Below are 19,951 nucleotides of genomic sequence, written 5' to 3' on the forward strand. Positions count from 1 at the left end.
CCATTCCCATATTCGGTTCAGGCCTTTACTCTCCCCTTTTGAGTTTTGTTTGCCACAAATTGTCCCTGTTGATGGTGGTCGAATAGCCTCCTTTAGTATTTCTTGTAGTGCAGGTCGTGTATTAGAAAATTCCCTCAGCTTCTGTATGTCTGGAAAGGTCTTTATTCCTCCTTCATATCTAAAGGATATCTTTGCTGGATATATTATTCTTGGCTCATGGTTTCTCTCTTTCAATAGTTTGAATATTTGGTTCCACTCCCTCCTGGCTTGTAGAGTTTCTGCTGAAAAATCTGATGATAATCTAATGGGCTTTCCTTTGTAAGTTACCGTCTTCTTTTCCCTGGCTGCCTTGAGGATTCTTTCTTTGTCGTTGATTTTAGACAGCTTCAATACAATGTGCCTTGGAGAAGGTCTGTTGGGATTGAGGTAACTAGGTGTTCTATTTGCTTCTTGGATTCGAGGGTCCAGTTCTGTCCACAAATTTGGGAAGTTCTCATCGACAATTTGTTTGAATATATTCTCTGTTCCCTCTCTCTTTCTTCTCCTTCTGGTATGCCCATTATTCTTATATTGCTCTTTCTGATGGAGTCAGAAAGTTCTTGTAGAGTTCTTTCATTTCTTTTAAGTCTCAAGTCTCTTTCTTCTTCAATTTGTGTCATTTCCAGGTTTCTATCTTCGATGTCACTGATTCTTTGCTCCATCTGGTCAACTCTACTACCTAAGCTGGTTATTTCATTCTTAATTTCTTCTATTGAGTTCTTAATTTCCAGAAATTCTATTTGGTTCTTTTTGAAGATTTCAATCTCTTTCGTAAAATGCTCATGCTGTTCTTTGATTGAGTTTCTGAGTTCCTTTAACTACCTATCTGTGTTTTCTTGTATCTCGTTGAGTTTTTTCAGAACTGCAATCTTGAATTCTCTGTCATTTAAGTCACATATTTCTGTATCTTTAAGTGCCTTCTCTGGAGATTTTTCACTTTCTTTCTGAGCTATCTTGTTGCCTTGGTTATTCATGGCGATTACTGGTTTACTATTTCTCTTCCTAGACATCTACAGGAGTGACTTCTGCAACAGGTTGATAGAAAGCGGTCTTTCTTTTGTTTGCCAGTACTTGTTGGTAGAATGTTTTATTATTTCTCCAACTGCAACTTATTTTTCTTCTCCCACACAGTAGTGCTATGTTTTCTCTGCACTATTCCAACTTCTCATGCAATGGGGGGATTCCCTGGGAGACGGGCTTCTCCTCTGTTAAGTTCGTCTAGGTCACAGGGCGCAGTGTCCCGGTGGGTATGCGGAGAGCTTTTGATGTTCGAAAGCTCTTCCAGCTGCTGATTCAGAGCCCGTATATTTCAGCAGTTCTGTTTACTCCTGCAGGGATCCGCCCAAATAGGTGGGGTCAGGGGCGGGGTGAGTTGTGAGAGGTGGCCCAGAGCAATGGCGGCGACCACCACCACAGCCGGTCGTGCTTCCACTGCTCTCTCCCCTTTGCTGGAACTAGTTGGGCTGTGAATTTGTGTCTGTGGGCCACAGATCTCAAAACAGCAAATTTTCTGTTGTTTTGATCTGACACTGCTACTGTTTCGCTTCTAGCACCGGGCAGGTGGGGGCGGGGCAAGCTCTAGGAGGGGAGGGAGGGGGCGGCTAGTCTCAGTGCCTAAGGCTCCGTTCTCTGCTCGGCAGTGCGGGCTTAAACCACCGTTTTCAGCCTTTTTCCCTCAGTCTTTTCTCCGAGGTCTCTGCCGTGAGCGTTGGGTTCAGCCGTGTTATATGCTGTCCCCTCAGCCCTGTGGAGCCCTGGTGGAGCCCTAGCAGTCCGAGTTCTTCCCTCTCCCGCAGCTGCGGTAGTTCCGGGAAGCAGCGAGCTCGGCGCACTGAGCTAGGTCTGCGTCCTGCGCCCGCGTGGCTCCGTCTCCGCGCGCTTCTCCCTTTCCTCCTCCCTCCACTCGCGCGAATCTCCCACCTGTAGGTGATTTCAGTCGGTAGTGGGTCTGTTCGTGTTGCTTGTCTGCTGTGCAGGGAGTCCTTTGTGGAGTTTTTGTTGTTCGATTCTTTGTAAATTCCAGGGGAGCTTTACAGAGGCTCACCTCACTCCGCCATTTTTCCGGAAGTCTGAAGATTTTTTTATATGTATACTGTCCACTTTTTTTTTCTTTGAATTCTGAATTTATGTTCTTTACCAGTTTTTTTTCCACAGATTGTTTCTTTTTTTTCTTTTTGATTTACAGGAAATGTTTTACTTCAAGTAAAATAATTTTCAGTTCCTGTGAATTAGAAATAGTCTAATAGCTCAGAGTTACATTTCTCTGAGTATCTTTTTTCCATAGTCTGATTCAAATTGGTTTTTAAAAATCTCAGTATTATGAATATACAACTTATCTTTTGAGTATTTAAATCGTTAACTGGGGGCAGACGGGTGGCTCAGTTGGTTAGAGTGCAAGCTCTGGGCAACAAGGCTGCCGGTTTGATTCCCACATGGGCCAGCGAGCTATGCCCTCTGCAACTAGAATGAAATTAATGAGCTGCAGCTGAGCTGCTGCTGAGCTCCCAGGAGGCCGGATGGCTCAGTTGGTTAGAGCGCATGCTCTCAACCACAAGGTTGCCAGCTCGACTCCCGCAAGGGATGGTGAGCTGTGCCCCCTGCAACTAAGATTGAACAACGGTGGCTGGACTTGGAGCTGAGCTGCACCCTCCACAACTAAGATTGAAAGGACAACAACTTGACTTGGAGCTGATGGGTACTGGGAAAAAACACATTGTTCCCCAATAAAGTTGTGTTCCTCTCTCCCAATAAAATCTTTAAAAAAAAAAAATCATTAACGGAGGGAAATGACATCAGTGTTAATTAAGTCTCTGTTATTTGATAAATAAAGGGTAGCTGGTGCAGATAAACCAAAATAATTTCTATTATCTCAGAATGGAAGAAAAGCAGTGCTGGAATATGGGTGTGGCCAATGTGTCAAGAAGCAATCAGGCAGAATGCCAAAAGGAACTGCCAGGCTCTCTCTGGTCTCCTAGTCAGTCCTCTGGGCAGCTGGTCTTAGCATCCTCACTCTGCCCTGAAGAAAGGCCAGACACCATCTAGGGCATCTGTACTCTCAGAAAATATATGCCAGAGAGGGGGGTAGAGAAAAGCTTTCAAAGAGTCGCTGGTTATATAATACAGGTTATGTGAAGAGAAATGGAAGAAGTTAACAAAATATTAACAAAGGCTTTGTATCAAATACAAAGGAAGATCATTTGCCTGAAAAGAACCGGCCTAAATTATTTCATTAAAAAAATGTTCCTTTATGGAATGTATAACATTAAAAATAACTTTACTTTCACCTTAAATATGCAAAGCTGCAAAACATTATGTCTACAATTCATTCATTACATAATAACAGAAGAAACTGAAATAGCATTTCATTTCCCAAAGAAGTCAAGACATACTTTCGGTTGTGTTTTAAAGCAGACCAATCACAGAAACTGCATTGTCAGGCATCTGCTCCACATCACACCACTTGCCTGTGTTAAGATGTAACTTCTTTGTGCCTCTTCTATGTCAACTAAGCTGGCATTAATATAATCATTTTCAGCATTCTGTAGTTTAACACGACTGTGATCATCTGAAAAAGACAATGATAAGCCATAACTGTCATTTCAAACTTGTAATTTCTTTTTAATATTACTGTTTTAGGTATTTATAAAATATTAGGAGAAACAAAGAAAAAATAAATTAGCACCACAGGAGAGTTGAGTCGAATCTCAAATTATTCTTTTTAAAAGGAAGTACAAAAATGTAATCCTTTTGTTTGTTACTGTGGTGTTGGAAGGAAAAGTGCCTTTGTTTATAGATTAGCGACTGTAACTAGAAAAACCAACCAGGATGTAAAATATAGTAAAAGAAATAAAGCAGCTGCCTTCCTAAAAGTAAAAGGATCATTTAGATTCTTGGTGCCTACAACTTGATAGGTCCAAACAAACAAACAAACAAGCAAAAAAACAATTGGCCTCAAACAGATGAGACTAGATTTCCACAGTAATTGCATTTCATTTTCTTCATTCCTCAATAGATCTGCATTCAACTACAGTAGTCCCCAATTATCTATTGAGGATATGTTTCAAGTTCCCCCAGTGGATGCCTGAAACTGCAGATAGTACTGAACTCTATATATAGTATGTTTTTTCCTATACACACACACCTATAGTAAAGTTTATTTTATAAAATAGGGACACTGAGAGATTAACAATAACTAATAATAGAACAATTATAACAATATAGTGGGTAGCATCTACATTGTGGAGATGCTGGACAAAAGGATGAGTCACTTCTTGGGTAGGGTGGAGCGGAATGGCATGAAATTTCATCACGCTACTCAGGAAGGTACACAATTTAAAACTTAGGAACTGTTTGTTTCTGGAATTTTCCATTTAATATTTTCTGATCAGGGTTGACCATGGGTAACTGAAACCTCAAAGAAACCATGGATAAAGGGAGGACTACCGTATATTTAAATAATTTTTTTGGTACTTAATGATAGATTAAATGCTAAAAATACCTAAATACAGTTGGAATATTCCAATTCTTCAAAAGATAACTGAAGATGCTTCATTACTTGTGTTATAATAGTATAAATATATTTCTAGTTTTTTAAAGTAAAAATCATAGATTTAGAATTTATGCTAATTGAAACATGTGGAGTACAAAACTTTACCTTGTTATCATTTTGATGGGAAAGGAGGAGAAGCATGACACAAGGAGAGAAAGCACATGCATAAGAACATAATTAACATTAACTTAGAATACTAAATACACAACTATCAGAAGCATATAACTGAATTATAAACTGAACACGTTTGATATTTAACTTTGGAGGACACATTCTATTATAAGCTGCTTCACTTAAGGAAATCTATACTAAATATCCATTCTCTCCCTACTTTTAAACTAAAAAAAAAATTGTTTACATTATGTCCATATTAAAGAAAACATTAAATGGCTTTAGTTTCACACATCAATTCATTGGAGATGTTTCTGCTGGAGTGAACCCAAGACCTCTGTAAATATTACATGTCATTTGCTAACAGGAAAAACTAAGATCTTGTTATAGTAAATTACTTACACTAGTGTTCTCGGAAAGATGATGTCAACAAGCACGTTTTTTTAAACAATCACTTTTTTTAACAGTTTAATCACCCTTTAACTGTTATATTATGTGAAGTAGTAAAAAGGTCAGCTACCTAATTAATAAAAAATAAAGACCAACTCTCTCCTAGATAACACATATCAGGGGAATAATGCATGTTTTTAGAATGTTACAGAATCCCTAAAATATAACACAAAAGGAATGTATTTCCTCATGTTGTAATCGCAGAAAAGAACACAAACCCCAAAGGTTAACCATATCTATTGCACAACAACAGAAAAAACCCATTTAGCCAACAGAAGCAAGAAACCATAAAAAACAACAACAAAAAAACACTGGGAAGTTCCTCTCCACGGTGCTGGGAATTCAGTTATCCTGCATGCCATCATCCCAGGCCCTTCCACAGCTATGGAGGGAATAAGCCTAGAGAAAGACCTTCAGCAGTTTGTGTTTAAGAGTATTTGATACCCTGCCCATAGGACTCTGAATTTACTGTTATTTTCCCTTTGCTTTAGAATCTATACCAGGTGTCACTCTAATTCATTAATCACACTGGAATCACACACTGTTGAAGCGCAGGTCTACTCCGGTGTCTGACTAATGGGGAGCAGGGTGCTACCTGACATGGTCATGCAGAGCCTGGCCCCAGGCAGTGGCCCTGCTTCTCTTACATTTATTCACATAGAGACAGTAGAAGCAAAGGAACACTGAATTTTCTTAGGAAAAAAACTTATTTTTTAATTTTGTTAGCAGATAAGACTGAAAAAGGAAGGTAATCCTTTGGAAAACTCTATAGCTATTTAGAACTGCCTATAGAGTTTTGGCTGAACCTACTCATATTTTCTCCTTAAGACTGATTAAAAACAAAACTTTGAAATACACCAACATCATTAGATATTTATTTTATTTCTTCTGTTCTATTAAGATGATTAATAAAAACTTAAAAAGTGTATTTTGATTCAGAAGAGAATCTGTGTAGACAAAAAAATATAAGAGTTTCCGGTATTAAATAAAACATATCACTTTAAAACTATCCACAAAGATAGCTAAGTATATACATTTCAGGAATTTAAACTATCAAAGCTCTTTTATGAGAAACTGTGATTTTATGATTTATATTCTCTAGCAAAGATAACAAAAAGGAACAACGCCTCTTCTCCAATTAAAAATAATTTAACGTCTGGGTTAAAATATCTGTGAGCGTGGACATAGGTCATTCCCTTACAACTGAGAGTCAAATGTCTCCTTTTACTGACCCATTACTAACAGTTAGCCCAAAATACGTGAACTGTTCATTCCAAACCAAACTTTTGACTTCTTAATTAAAACACAGACACACACACACATATACACACACGCTTTTTCTTCTCTCCCACAGTTTACTCTGCTTAGGAACCTCTGAAATGAGATTATCAAAATGACAGAGGCCCATAACCTTTGAGCTATAAGTAAGTCCCAAGGCTCACAGTACTTTATGGTTATCTCCTTCTTTCCTATCTTTTAAAGGATCCAGCAAAGGGAAAAAAATGATGATGGTTAAAACTGTATTGCATGATACACCACAAAAGCAACCAAACCACATTTCACAGGAGATCTTATTTTTCAACATCTAATAACACCAACAGCAGAACTATCAGCAATATATACTTTGTTCTATAGGAGTGTCATCTGCTCTTAATTCTTGACACTGAGTGCATGAAGAAATGCAATACTCAGTAGAACTGTACCTTGTAAATTGGATAAAAATTAAACTTCTGATGAAGATTCCCTCACCTCCCACCCTCAAACAGTATGTTTTCTGAGAAATGGTTTCATCTGTCAAGAAACGACTAGCTCTAACTGTGGCCTGAGCTGACAATACAGATTTGCTTCCTCTTTCAATCCTATTACAATAAGCATTTTTTTCCCCCTTAACACCCCGCTCCTCTGGTTCCACCTAGTTTATCACTATTGTAAAGATACTTCCTTTTGGAAAATCTTCCAGGTTAAATAGGATGGAGGATTCACATTCATCATAACCACCCTCAACAGTTCACACTAAGGCAAAGATCAAGAATAATTAACATAAATTGGGCAAAGAGAAGACTGACTTCATCAATACAGCATTAACATAACAGACTTTCCCCCTTTCTTCTATTCTCAACCATGGGGGGAAACAGTAAGTTTTTAAACACTGATGTTCATACTTTTGTGGTACTTCCCTGCCAAGAACACAAAGCATTATATAGATGAGTCAACCCTCTTCAATCCTACACGTAAAATACTTGAGGCAATAATATGAATTTTCTCTCATAAATCAAGCAATGAGCCAAAAGCAAAGCTAGAACTAAAACCCAAGTCGCCACAGCACTACCATATTAACACAGAAGAAAAACAAACCTTAGTTTACTCTGCAAAGAAAACTTTATTTGATGAATGGTTCCTTTACTGACCACATACATAACCAAATACCACCACTGTATAGGATTGTTTCTTTAGTTGCCTATGATGTGTCAGGTACTTGATGACACACCTTACTGACCCTTCTCAATCCTCACAACTCAATGAAGTTGGTATTATGCTCATTTTACTGACACTCGGGGCAGTCATTAGCCTAAGATAACATACTAGAGAAGCACAAGAGCAGATTCAAACCTAGATTTGTGTGACTTAAGAGACTACATATTTCCCATACTACATGGTCTCTCTTGGACACATCCAAGCCGGTTCCTTTACCATCCTTTCTGCACACCTAGAGCTCCTTCTGTATTGCCGTTCACACTATTCTTCACCTCAGGTATGATTTCTATCTTCATCGCTTGTCACACAATCTCACTTCCTTGAAGGTCCAGCCTATGACCTAATTTCTCTATACAGCCTCTTTGATGGAACCCCCCACTGTGTTCTTTGTATTTAATACCTTCAACACTCACACACAATTTTCCGTTAACAAATATATTTTGGGAGCCAGACAACAGGGACATTATTTGTTTAAAGCTTTTTACAAGAAAAAAAAAAATCGATTAAGTAATAACTCCCAGTACTGTACTTTATTGCATTGTGTTGTGGGAAGAAAGCTAACAAACCGATGCCTGCCTGAGTATGCCTAGTGACATGAGCAGGCTTTGTTACCTAGGTGAAAGAAAGGATAAATTCCAGCGGAAGGAGCGCACATAAAGAGGAATAAAAGGAAATGGCAGATTGTGAAGGACTGGCAAATTCAGAAAGGTCAAAGAGCTGGGTGGACAAGAGAGAAGTCCCAAAATATGTTGAAGCTGGGCTCTAAGGACCTTATGTGTTGGGCTGCAGGCACAGGCAACCTCAGTGAAGCGCTTTACAGGACTGACACAACCATGTCTGATTTTCAAGAAAACTACTAGCAGTGTTGAGGATAGGCTGAAACAAGGAGGAAGACATCTTAATACACTGACACACTAACAATTTAATGAAGAAGAGATGAGTACTGAACCAAGCAGTGGCAGTGAGAATGGAAAGCATTACTAACAAAGCATTTCCCAGGTACCCACCATCATGGACTTGTTAATAAAGTGTATGTTGTTTTGGAGTCATCTGGTAGGTTCGGCCTTTTACAAACAATAGGTTGACTGTTTTTGATGACTTCGATCTCTTTCAATCCATCATGATTTCAAGTTCCTAAACTTGATAGGAGAATGTCAATTGATTAAATGGTTTCCATATATCTTCACACTAAAAAGGGCCTCTTTAATTATTCCCAAGTCTCTCTGCAATGAAAAGAACACCTGGGAAGTGTCCTTATAAAATGGGTAAAATTCATTAATGTAGTCTGGAATGTGGCCACCTTTCCTCTTTGTAGAGTGTATAAAATAAGACATACTAAGCTCCAGCTTAGTAATCATTAAGCATCTCACCATTCTCCTTGAAACTCAGAATCTCTCTTTCAAGGAGAGACAGAATCTTAAAAATTGAGGGTAGAGGGAATTGGGGTAAAGACTGTTACTTTCTTTACATCCAAAAGTCCATGGGACACCATGCAAACCAAATACTTATTTAATATTTAATATCTTCTACTTTCCAAGTGCTGGTCTAGTCACTTGGAACCCATCCATACCCTTGTGGAGCTTGCCTTCTCAGAACGGGAGATAACAATAACCAAAACAACTAAGTAGATTAGTATATGTTATACAGTTATAAGTGCTATGAGAAAAAAAGAGCAGAGTCAAGTTGTGCTGGGGAGGTGGGCAGGTTGTAATTCTAAATAGGGTGGTCAGGGTGGGCCTTATTGAGACAGTGACATTTAAGGAAAGATTTGGAGGAGGTCCATAATATGGATAGATATGCACAGAGAAGAGCGAATGCCCTAAGGTGGGTTATGTCTAAAGTGTCTGAGGAACACAAAGAATGTGGTTTGAGCCCAGTAAACAAAGGGAAGCAAAGCAGCTTGCAATTTAGGTTCAGAGTTGAGAAATCCTATACTGATTCATTAGTCTTATTTCATTAGCCTCACGTCCTAAATTTGACTATCAGAGAAAAGGGTTTCTACTTTCATTTTCTCATAGTACCTACCTAGTACAGTGTTATAACGATTTAGGTTGGCAAATGTTCAAGCATTGTTTATATAATGAATTTTAGAAAATGTTCATAATCAAGTTGTTAAGCTGTGGTACAATTTTGTCAGAATAACAAGTCACTATTAAACATTGTGAAACATAAGCAGATGAAACTATGTTAACTGACTTGAAGAGGAAACCTAATTCAGCAAAAAAGAAGAAAGGAAGCTTCAGGACTTTTTAGTATAGATAACTGGAATCCTGTGGTACAGATGGAAGAAAATGGGTGAGGAGAGGCTAAAGGCACCTAAAATTGTGGGTTCTGAAGTCTGCTCTGGCTCTACCAGCATAAGTGACTTACAGACACAGAAAACAGCAACCAAGAAACGTTACTAGTATCCAAGCCACTTACACACTATGACCTATAACAGCCAAATCACTAGTGCCCCTGGGGTCTCAGGTTTCTTGCCTGTAAAATAAAATGGCTAGACTGGATCCATCCTTCTCAATTATTAATATTTTCACTAACTGACCCTCATTAATACCCTAAAAGTATCAAGTGCAAAATTCCTGTAAAAGTCCTATTTTATTTTAAAAATTTACAGGAATACAAAAATTCTACTTCATTATGTATCTGTATTTCAATACATAAACAACCAACCTACCCCCCTCCAATTCTGAATATAACTGATGGTCCTGGAAGATGTGCCATGTTTCCCCCATGACTTGAAGAACTCTTCCTGTACACTTCTGATCCTCACTCCAGTCTCCAGCATAAGTACTTTACAGGAGAGCTTCCCAAGTGATGAGCTCTGACTACACTATGGGCCTATGTTAAAGGCTACTGTTATGGCAAGATTTTGATCCATTCAGCCCACTCAGTGGGTGGCAGCCACTTGCAGCCTTCTTTGCTAGGGTTGAGCTCTTTGTGACCGGCAACCGTCATGTTCACCTTGTATTCCCACTACCTAGCGCAGGGCCCTGCCCAGTACCCAATTCAAGAAGGCCATCAAATGAGACCAGGAAAGATTCTGGTATAACCCACAGACCTTGTTCCAATTTCCTGTTTTACAGGCACTCGTTTATGTGTGTGTATGTGTGCACTTGTAGGCAATTTTATGATGTGTAGATTCATGTAACCACCACAATCAAGTTACAGACCTGTTGCATCACCACAAAGATCCTCTGTGCTCCCCCTTTAGTCACCACACTCTTCCCCTAACACCTATGCAACTCTCCACCTCTACAATTGTATCACTGCAAGAATGCTATATAAATGGAATCATACAATACCTTTGGACATTGGATTTTTTTACTTAGCATGAGTCCTTTGAGATCCAAGTTGTTGCGTGTGTCAATAGTCTGTTTTTTTATTAATGAGTACAGTATTCTATGGTGTGAATATACCACAATTTGCTAACCACTGAAAGACATTTGAGTTGTTTCCAATTTGGGGCTATTACAAACAAAGCTGTACACATATCTGTGTGGACATGAGATTGTATTTCTCTGCGATATATGTCCAGGAGTGCAATGACTGGGTTGTATGAGGTAAGTCTATTTTTAGTTTTTTAAGAAACTGCCAAACTATTTTTCAGAGTGGCCATAACCATTTTCCGTTCTCACTAGCCTTGTATGAGATACAGTTTCTCTGCATCCTCAAATCTTTCTGTGAGTACTGCGGCCTCATTATTTTAGCTGTTTTAGTAGGTGTGTAGTGATCTCTCACCATCAAGTTTTTAATTTGCATTTCCCTAATAGTTAATGATGTTCCCCTAATGGTTAATGATGTTTTTTATATGCCTATGTGCTTATCTGCTATCTGTGTTCATAATCTTTTGCCCATCCCCCAACTAGACTGGTTTTTTACTGTTCAATTTTGAGAGTTCTGTATATATTCTAGATATGAATTCTTTGTGATTTATAAATATTTTCTCCTTGTCTTTTCATCCTCTTAACAGGATCTTTTCACAGACCAAAAGTGTTTAATTTTGTTTAGTCCAATTTACTGATTTTTTTTCTTTTCTGAATTGTGCTTTTGTTGTAATGTTAACAATTCTTCACCTAGCCTTAGGTCCTGAATTTTCTCCTGTTCTCTTCTAAAAGTTTTATACTTTACACTTTACGTTAAGTCTATGGTCTACTTTAAGTTAATTTTTGTATAGTGTCAGGTTTAGGTTGAGATTCATTTTTTTCCCCGTAAATGTCCAGTTGCTCCAATACCAACTATTGAAAAGACTGTCCTTCCACCATTAAAATGCTTAGCACCTTTGTCAAAAATCAGTTCACTGTACTTGTATGAGTCTATTTCTTGGTTCTCTATTCTGTTTCACCAATCTATGTTTCTAACCCACTATCGACACCACATTGTCTTTTTTTTTCCCCACATTGCCTTGATAACTATAATTATACAGTACAATTGACCCTTGAACAATGTGGGGGTTACGGGTGCCGATCCTCCCTGCTCAGTCAAAAATCTGCATATAACTTTCGACTCCCCCAAAGTTAACTACTAATAGCCTACTGTTGACCGAAAGCCTTACCGATAACAATTAACACATATTTTGTACAAGTATTATATATTGAATTCTTACAATAAAGTAAGCTAAGGAAAAGAAAATGTTATTAAGAGAAACATAAGGAATAAAAAATACATTGACAAGGATGTAGGGAGGTGGTAGAAGAGGGTAAAAGGGGTCAAGTATATGGTGATGGAAGGAAAACTGACTTTGGGTGGTGAACACACAATGTGATACATAGATGATGTAATACAGAATTGTACACGTGACACCTATGTAATTTTACTAACCATTGTCACCCCAATACATTTTAATAAAAAAATACATTTACAGTATTTTATTGGGAAAAAACTGCATATAAGTGGACCTGTGCAGTTGAAACTTGTGCTGTTCAAGGGTCAACTGTAAGTCTTGAAATTGGGCAGTGATTCCTCCTCATTGTACTCTTTTTCGGAATTGTTTTAGCTATTTTATCTTAGTTCCTTTGCCTTTCCACCCAAATTGCATGTGATGTGGAGGGCAAACAGCAAATTTAAGAATAAACTTGTTTATATATATGAAAACATCTTCCTGAGATTTTGATAAGAATTGTGTTAAACCTATACAACAATTTTGGGAGAACTGACATCTTCACTATGTGAGACTTCCAATCCATGAACATGGCATCTCTCTCCATTTCTTTAGATCTCCTTGGCTTTCTCTTACTGTGTTTTCCCCGAAAATAAGACCTAGCTGGGCCATCAGCTCTAATGCGTCTCTTGGAGCAAAAATAAATATAAGACCTGGTCTTATATAATATAATGTAATATAAGATAATATAATACCGGGTCTGAATTTTTGCTCCAAAATGCTCCAAAAGACACATTAGAGCTGATGGTCCAGCTAGGTCTTATTTTCGGGGAAACACGGTATTAGTGTTTTGTTTATTTCAACATATAGGTCCTATACATGTCTTGTGAGATTTATTCCAAAAGATTTCATTTTCCTAGAGCAACTATAAAATGGCATTGTGTTTTTAATCTTCGTTCCCACATGTTCATTACTAGTACAGTAGTACCTCGGTTTTCGAACGTCTCCATTGACAAACATTTTGGTTTATGAATGTCGACGCCATAAACCTGGAAGTAAATGCGTCGGTTTTCGAACACACCTCGGAAGTCGAACATGTCACTCGACTTCCGCTGAGTGCAAGATCCTGAGGCCTAGCTGTCAGCTGTTGAGTCCTGAGCACCTGTGCAACACGGAGATGATATTTGGGCCTATTTGGTGACTGTGCGATCAAGCTGTGCTCATCTCATCTCAAGAGCACTCTTGCAACCAATTTGGTTTTGTGCCTGTGTGGAACCCAGTGCATAAATCTGTGTTCATCTAATCTAAGTAGCCTCTTCTCCTCTTAAACTTTCATCTTTATGACTGTGTGCAATCAATCTGTGTTCATGTCATCTCAGGCGCCCTCTGCTAATCACCCTTTGCTGTGAGAAATGGATAAAAGCTGCAAAGCCAAGAGAATCATTAACAGAACAACAATAGAGGTGAAGAAGGAAATTATTTCCAAACATGAGAGTGGTGTCCTTGTATGTGATCTGGCAAAGCAGTTTGGTACTGTCAAATCTACAATTTGTACCATCTTAAAAAATAAAGAAGCCATTAAAGGAGCTAATGTTGCAAGAGGTGTTAAAACACTTACAAGACAAAGAACACAGACAATTGAAGACGTGGGAAAATTGCTTTTCACATGTGTAAATGAAAAATAGTTGGCCGGTGACAGTATTTCTGAGAGCACAATTTGTGAAAAAGCTTTACATTTTCATGCTGACCTCATCAAAAACACCCCTGGAACAAGTGCTAAGAGTGATATTTTCAAGGCAAGTAGATGGTGGTTTGAAAAGTTTAAGAGGAGAAGTGGCATACACGATGGGGTGAGACATGGTGAAGCTGCCAGTGCTAACAAAGAAGATGCTGACCAATTTGTTTTGGAATTTAAAGATTATGTAGAGGCATGGCAGAGGGTTTCCTTCCCAAACAAGTTTTCAACTGTGATGAGACAGGCCTCTTTTGGAAGAAAATGCCAAAGAGGACCTACATAACAAAGGAGGAGAAATCATTGCCAGGACACAAGCCCATGAAAGACAGGCTAACCCTTTTATTTTGTGGGAATGCAAGTGGGGATTTTAAGTTGAAGCCTTTGCTCATCTACCATTCTGAGAACCCCAGGGTATTTAAGAAAAACAGTGTCATAAAAAGCAAATTGCACGTGACGTGGAGGGCAAACAGCAAAGCTTGGGTAACCAGACAATTTTTTATTGAGTGGGTTCATGAAGTGTTCGGGCCAAGTGTAAAAAAATACCTCCAAGACAAAAGTCTTCCAATGAAGTGCCTTCTTGTTATGGATAATGCTCCAGCTCACTCCCCAGGCTTGGAGGATGAGTTGATGGAAGAGTTCAGTTTTATCAATGTAAAGGTTTTGCCCCCCAACACGACTCCTCTCATCTAGCCCATGGACCAGCAGGTCATATCTAATTTTAAGAAGCTTTACACCAAAGCACTGCTCCAAATGTGCTTTGAGGTGACTTTGGACACAGAGCTAACCCTCAGAGAGATCTGGAAGAATCATTTCAATATCCTATGTTGCTTACGTCTCATAGACAAAGCATGGAGGGTTGTGTCTCACAGAACAATGAAGTCAGCATGGAAGAAACTGTGGCCAGACGCTGTCCCTGAACATGTATTTGAGGATGTTGAAGAGGATGCTCCTATTGTTGAGGATGTTGTGTCTCTGGGAAAGTCCATGTGCTTGGAAGTGAGTAGTGATGATGTGGAGGAGTTAGTAGAAGACCACAGACTGAACTCACCACAGAAGAACTTCAAAACATTCTGACGGAGCAGCAACAGACGGCAACTGAGGAATTGTCTTCAGAGGGGGAGGGAAGAGAAAGTGTTTCTACTGCACTGATCAAAGAAATGTGTGCAAAATGGGTTGAAGTGCAAATTTTTGTTGAAAAAAAATCACCCTGATGAAGCTTCTATAAGTCATGCCACTAACACTCTGAATGATAACGCTATGTCTCACATCAGACAAATTTTAAAACATTGGAAAAAGCAAATGTCAATTAAAAAACTTTTAGTGAGGAAAAGATCCACTGAGTCTAAACCAGGTGTCAGTGGTGTAAAAAGATCAAGGGAAGGAATGGCAGGAGAGGAATCACCTACAGTGATTATGGAAGAGGACCACAGAACACCTGAACAACACTTGCCTATTGCAATTCTGGAAGAGGACCACAGAATATCTGAAGAACAGTCACCTATTGTGATTACTGAAGGGGACCCCCATCCAAACCATGACTATCATCATGGCAGGTAAGAAAAAATTAATTTTCATTTTTATCATCTACAGTACTGTTTTTACATTGTGTTTGTTTATTATTGCTTTTACAGTACAGTATATTGTGTTTGTTGCTTTCATTGTGTATCATTTTATGGATCTATGGTATCATTAGATAGTAAAATTCAGAACAGCAAAAAGAAAAAAGAATCCAAAAAATTGAGGAGAGTTTAAGGGGCCTCTGGGACAATATCAAGCATACCAACATTCACATTATAGGGGTACCAGAAGAAGAGAGAGAGCAAGGAATTGAAAACCTATTTGAAGAAATGACGACAGAAAACTTCCCTAACCTGGTGAAGGAAATGGACATACAAGCTCAGGAAGCACAGAGAATCCCAAACAAGATAAACCCAAAGAGGCCAACACCAAGACACATCATAATTCAAATGCCAAAGGTTAAATACAAAGAGAGAATCTTAAAAGCAGCAAGACAAAAGCAGTTAGTTACCTACAAGGGAGCCCCTATAAGACTGTCAGCTGATTTCTCAACAGAAACTTTGCAGGCAAGAAGGGAGTGGCAGGAAATACTCCAAGTGATGAAAAGCAACAACATACAACCAAGATTGCTCTACCTAGCAAGGCTGTCATTTACAATTGAAGGACAGATAGAGAGCTTCCCAGACAAGAAAAAGCTGAAGGAGTTCATCACCACCAAACCAGTATTACAAGGACTCTTAGAGGGACTTAAGATGGGAGGTGGGTTAAGGACAGGTGAAAGGGGAAGGGATTAAGAACAAATTGGGTGTTATACAGTAGACATGGGGATGTAGGTTATAGCATAAGGAATATAGTCAACAATATTGTAATAACTAGGTAAGGTGCCAGATAGGTACTAGGTCTATCAGGGTGATAGATGGGAATGGGGTTGGGGGCAGGGTGAAAAAGGTGAAGGCATTAAGAAATATGTTGATAGTTAATACAGTATGGGGAATATAATCAACAATGTTGTAAAGATCATGTAAGGTGTCAGATGGGCACTGGACTTATCAGGGGGATCACGTCATAGATTGTATAGATTCCTGACCAACGTGCTATACACCTGAAAAGCTAAAGTAGAATAATACTGAATGTCAACTATAACTAAATATATAGGTATATATAGTCACGGGATGTGGAGTACAACATAGGGAAGATAGTCGATGGTATTGTAAAAGCTTGAGGGGAGTGGGTTATCACTTTATGAGGGGTTTAAATGTCTATTACGTTGCTTTGTATACCTGAAACTAATAAAAAAAGAATCATAAAATTAACAGTGATGCTTTACTAACCTAGATGTCCTTTAAACAAAAGGATGCAATATGGGATCACATGTTGTATTTAGATGTCATATTTCTTTAGTCTCCTTCAACCTGAAACCATTCTTTAGTCTTTCCTGGGAATGGTTTTTATAACATTTTAAAGATTATAGAGTGACAATCCCTTTGATTGCCTGATATTTCCCCATGAATACTCATTCACTGTACACTTTTGGCAGGTTCAGCAGAGAGATGCTCTGTGCTCAGCGCATCTATGGGGTGGTTCTGGATTTCAATGTGGTATATTGTATTATTGGTCATCATCACTTGTTTAAAGTTGGTGTCTGCCAGACTTCTCCACTGTGCAGTTACTATTCCCATCTTGTATTTGGTAAGCATTTTGTAGAGGGGACACTTTAAGACTATGTAAGAATCTTGTTTCTCATCAAATTCTCACACACCAAATTTAATATCTATTTCAACATGGATTAGTTGCCATCCTACACTAAGGTGTATCTTTTTCTATCTCCCCATTTAATTTGTTTCTTTATATCAGTATAAACTTATGGATTCCTATTTTATTCAGTAGGTTATAGTCATTTATTTCAAGGCTCAAATTAACCCCAGATTTGGCCAGTGGGCTTCAAGCTGGTTTCGCTGTCATTCTGACATGTCCTCATCATTTCTTGAGTATGTCCTTACTTTCTGGGACTACAAGACATTCCAAACTATTCTTATATTTTCCTTGCCACAACCCTGGAATCAGCCATTTTTCCAAGGAGGCCTGTTTTCTTTAGTGAAGAATACAATTTGTATATCAAAAGCTAGGTATGCACAATGCTATTAGGCTGTCATCGTTCACAAGACTCTCAGTGGTCAGGGCAAAGAAATATATGTATATACACACACCTATTATCTCTATGTATCTGTACAACTATATTCACTGAAAACCATGTGTTCACATGCTAATACACTAATTCCACTCCAACATCACAGGGTTCACTCTAGCTTTCCTTGACTCTTCAAACACAGGCCCCTCCTTCTAGGACACCACACTTACTTACATGCCTTCCACATGTGGGACCGAAACACCAAGGACTTGTAGATTGAAATTATTGAGGGAGAGAGCAGGGGAAACTTAATGATATCTTTAATACCCCTACTATTTAGAGATAAACTATAATTTTTTGAACATCAATAATGCCCCAACTGAAATAGCAAAGAAAAATGGAAAGTAATTTATAATAAAATAGCATCTATTCTAACATGTGTAAATATCGTGTTTCCCCGAAAATAAGACCTAGCCGGACAATCAGCACTAACGCATCTTTTGGAGCAAAAATTAATATAAGATTCAGTCTTATTTTCGGGGAAACACGGTAGCGATCTGTAATTTAATTGTATACAGTAAAAGAACATGGCCTATAAGACAGCAATTCTTAAATTGTTAGGATTTACTTTACAGTCTAGTTGATGGTCCGATTTTTATAAATATTCCAGGAAATCCTAAAAGAATGTGGGTTCTCTAATGTTGGATATAAAGATCTGTGTATTTTTATTATTACATTAAGCTTAATTGTGTGGTTCAAATCTTCTATTTCTTTACTAATATTTTGTCTTACTAAGAAGTCCACAGATATGGATTTGTCAATTTCTTCTAACAATTCTATTTATTTTTGCTTAATATAGCTTGAAGCTATTTTATTAGGTGAATAAAATCTCAGAGCTGATACTGGCATTTGTAATCAGAATAGCTTTGCCATCTGCTGAGTATTTTGGTTTTTTTTTAGGAGGGGGAGGGCAGAAGAAGCCTGGAAGTCTTATTTCCTCCATACCTAGCAACTTATTTAAAAAGTATGTTTACTGAGAATCTCTCTGTTTTGTAGCAGTAAGGGATGCGCTATGTAAACTGTCAGTTTCTATATGTCAGTCTAAGGACTGGTGTCAAGTTATGTATGTAAGAATCATGAAAAACACTTTAAAAATATAGATTTCCAAACCTACTGAATCTATGTGTAGAAAATATCAGGGACTCTGAATTTGAAAAAACAATTCCTTTTTGGTTCCCCTTTATCTACCTAGCTGGCTACCATTTATCCTCTTAAAAGCCATTCCTAATGTTTTAGGCAGAGCTAAGTGCCTCTTAGCTCCAAAACAGTGTCATATCTCATGTTTATACAACACAGTAGGTAGTATGTATCCCCTCCACTTTGCTGTAACTTTTTAAAGGGCAGAGTGCATATATTTATGGTATTCTCAGGGCATAGCCTACTGTCATACATGTAGCTGGTTTTCAATACATGTTTTCTGAACCAAACCAACAACTAAAAATACTATGTACAGAAATACATTTTAAAGTGATATAATGACTCTCCATCAGGAAAGGTACATCATGAGAGCTTTTAAAAATACACATTCCTGGGCCCATTTGGATTTAGTGAAAGAGAGTCTGGACCACTTCCATGACCACCTCTACTGTGTGAGAATAACACCCATGGGAAAGTGGTGGCTGAGATGATATTTGGAGGAAGAGGGCTTTGATTGAAGTAAGTCAGAGGAAGAGTATTCCAAAAAGGGAATGACATATTCAAGACACTGGGAGAACTCCAAGTGATTCAGTTTTACCAAAATGAATTAATTTATAGGAAAATGGCTAGAAAAACTTGAAAGGTGTGTAAAGGGTCAGTTCCAAAAAGGCTATGTACGATAATGCTAAAAAACTTTAACTCTTCATAAAACTTGTGGAGCACTATTGGAGAGGGGAGTGCATTATACAAAGATTATGCTGGAATAGATTGAAGTGGGAATAGAATACTACTGAAGTGGGACACGAACACTAGTCAAAAGGCTATTGTAATCACCCAGGAAAGTAGTATGGGCCTGAACCAAGGCAGTATGAACAGAGTATAGAACAGATGTCAAATATATTGTGGAAATAGAATTATAATTACTTAGTTACTAACTAGACATGGGAGCTGAAGGAGAGAGAAGTCTGAGTTTCCAGCTGTAGCAAATGCGTGAATAATGGAACCATGGGGAATAATGTGACAAGAGTAGGTTTTAGGGTTGGAATCAATGGATTATGTGGGAAAGGAATGCTAGCTCAGTGTCTACACATAGTGAGTCTGAGGTGGCTGTAGGACACCCAGACAAAGATGGGTGACTTGCATAAATGGGTC

At 38.3% G+C, this 19,951-nt stretch overlaps 1 protein-coding gene across 3 annotated transcripts in view; it reads right to left on the reverse strand.

Annotated features, from left to right (window-relative positions):
• PTPN2 (protein tyrosine phosphatase non-receptor type 2) overlaps window positions 1-19,951 on the reverse strand; it is a 90,747-nt gene that overhangs the window by 39,623 nt on the left and 31,173 nt on the right. For 2 of the 3 annotated variants that reach the window (XM_019711366.2, XM_019711365.2), the window contains exon 3: window positions 3,504-3,604. In XM_019711366.2, the coding sequence (XP_019566925.1) occupies window positions 3,504-3,604 (101 nt within the window). Of the gene's footprint in view, window positions 1-3,428; window positions 3,482-3,503; window positions 3,605-19,951 lie in introns of those variants that run through there. The other variant, XM_074340405.1, reaches the window with a different exon arrangement.

The sequence above is a fragment of the Rhinolophus sinicus genome, linkage group LG09 (genome assembly GCF_036562045.2).
Source record: "Rhinolophus sinicus isolate RSC01 linkage group LG09, ASM3656204v1, whole genome shotgun sequence".
NCBI lineage: Eukaryota > Metazoa > Chordata > Mammalia > Chiroptera > Rhinolophidae > Rhinolophus > Rhinolophus sinicus.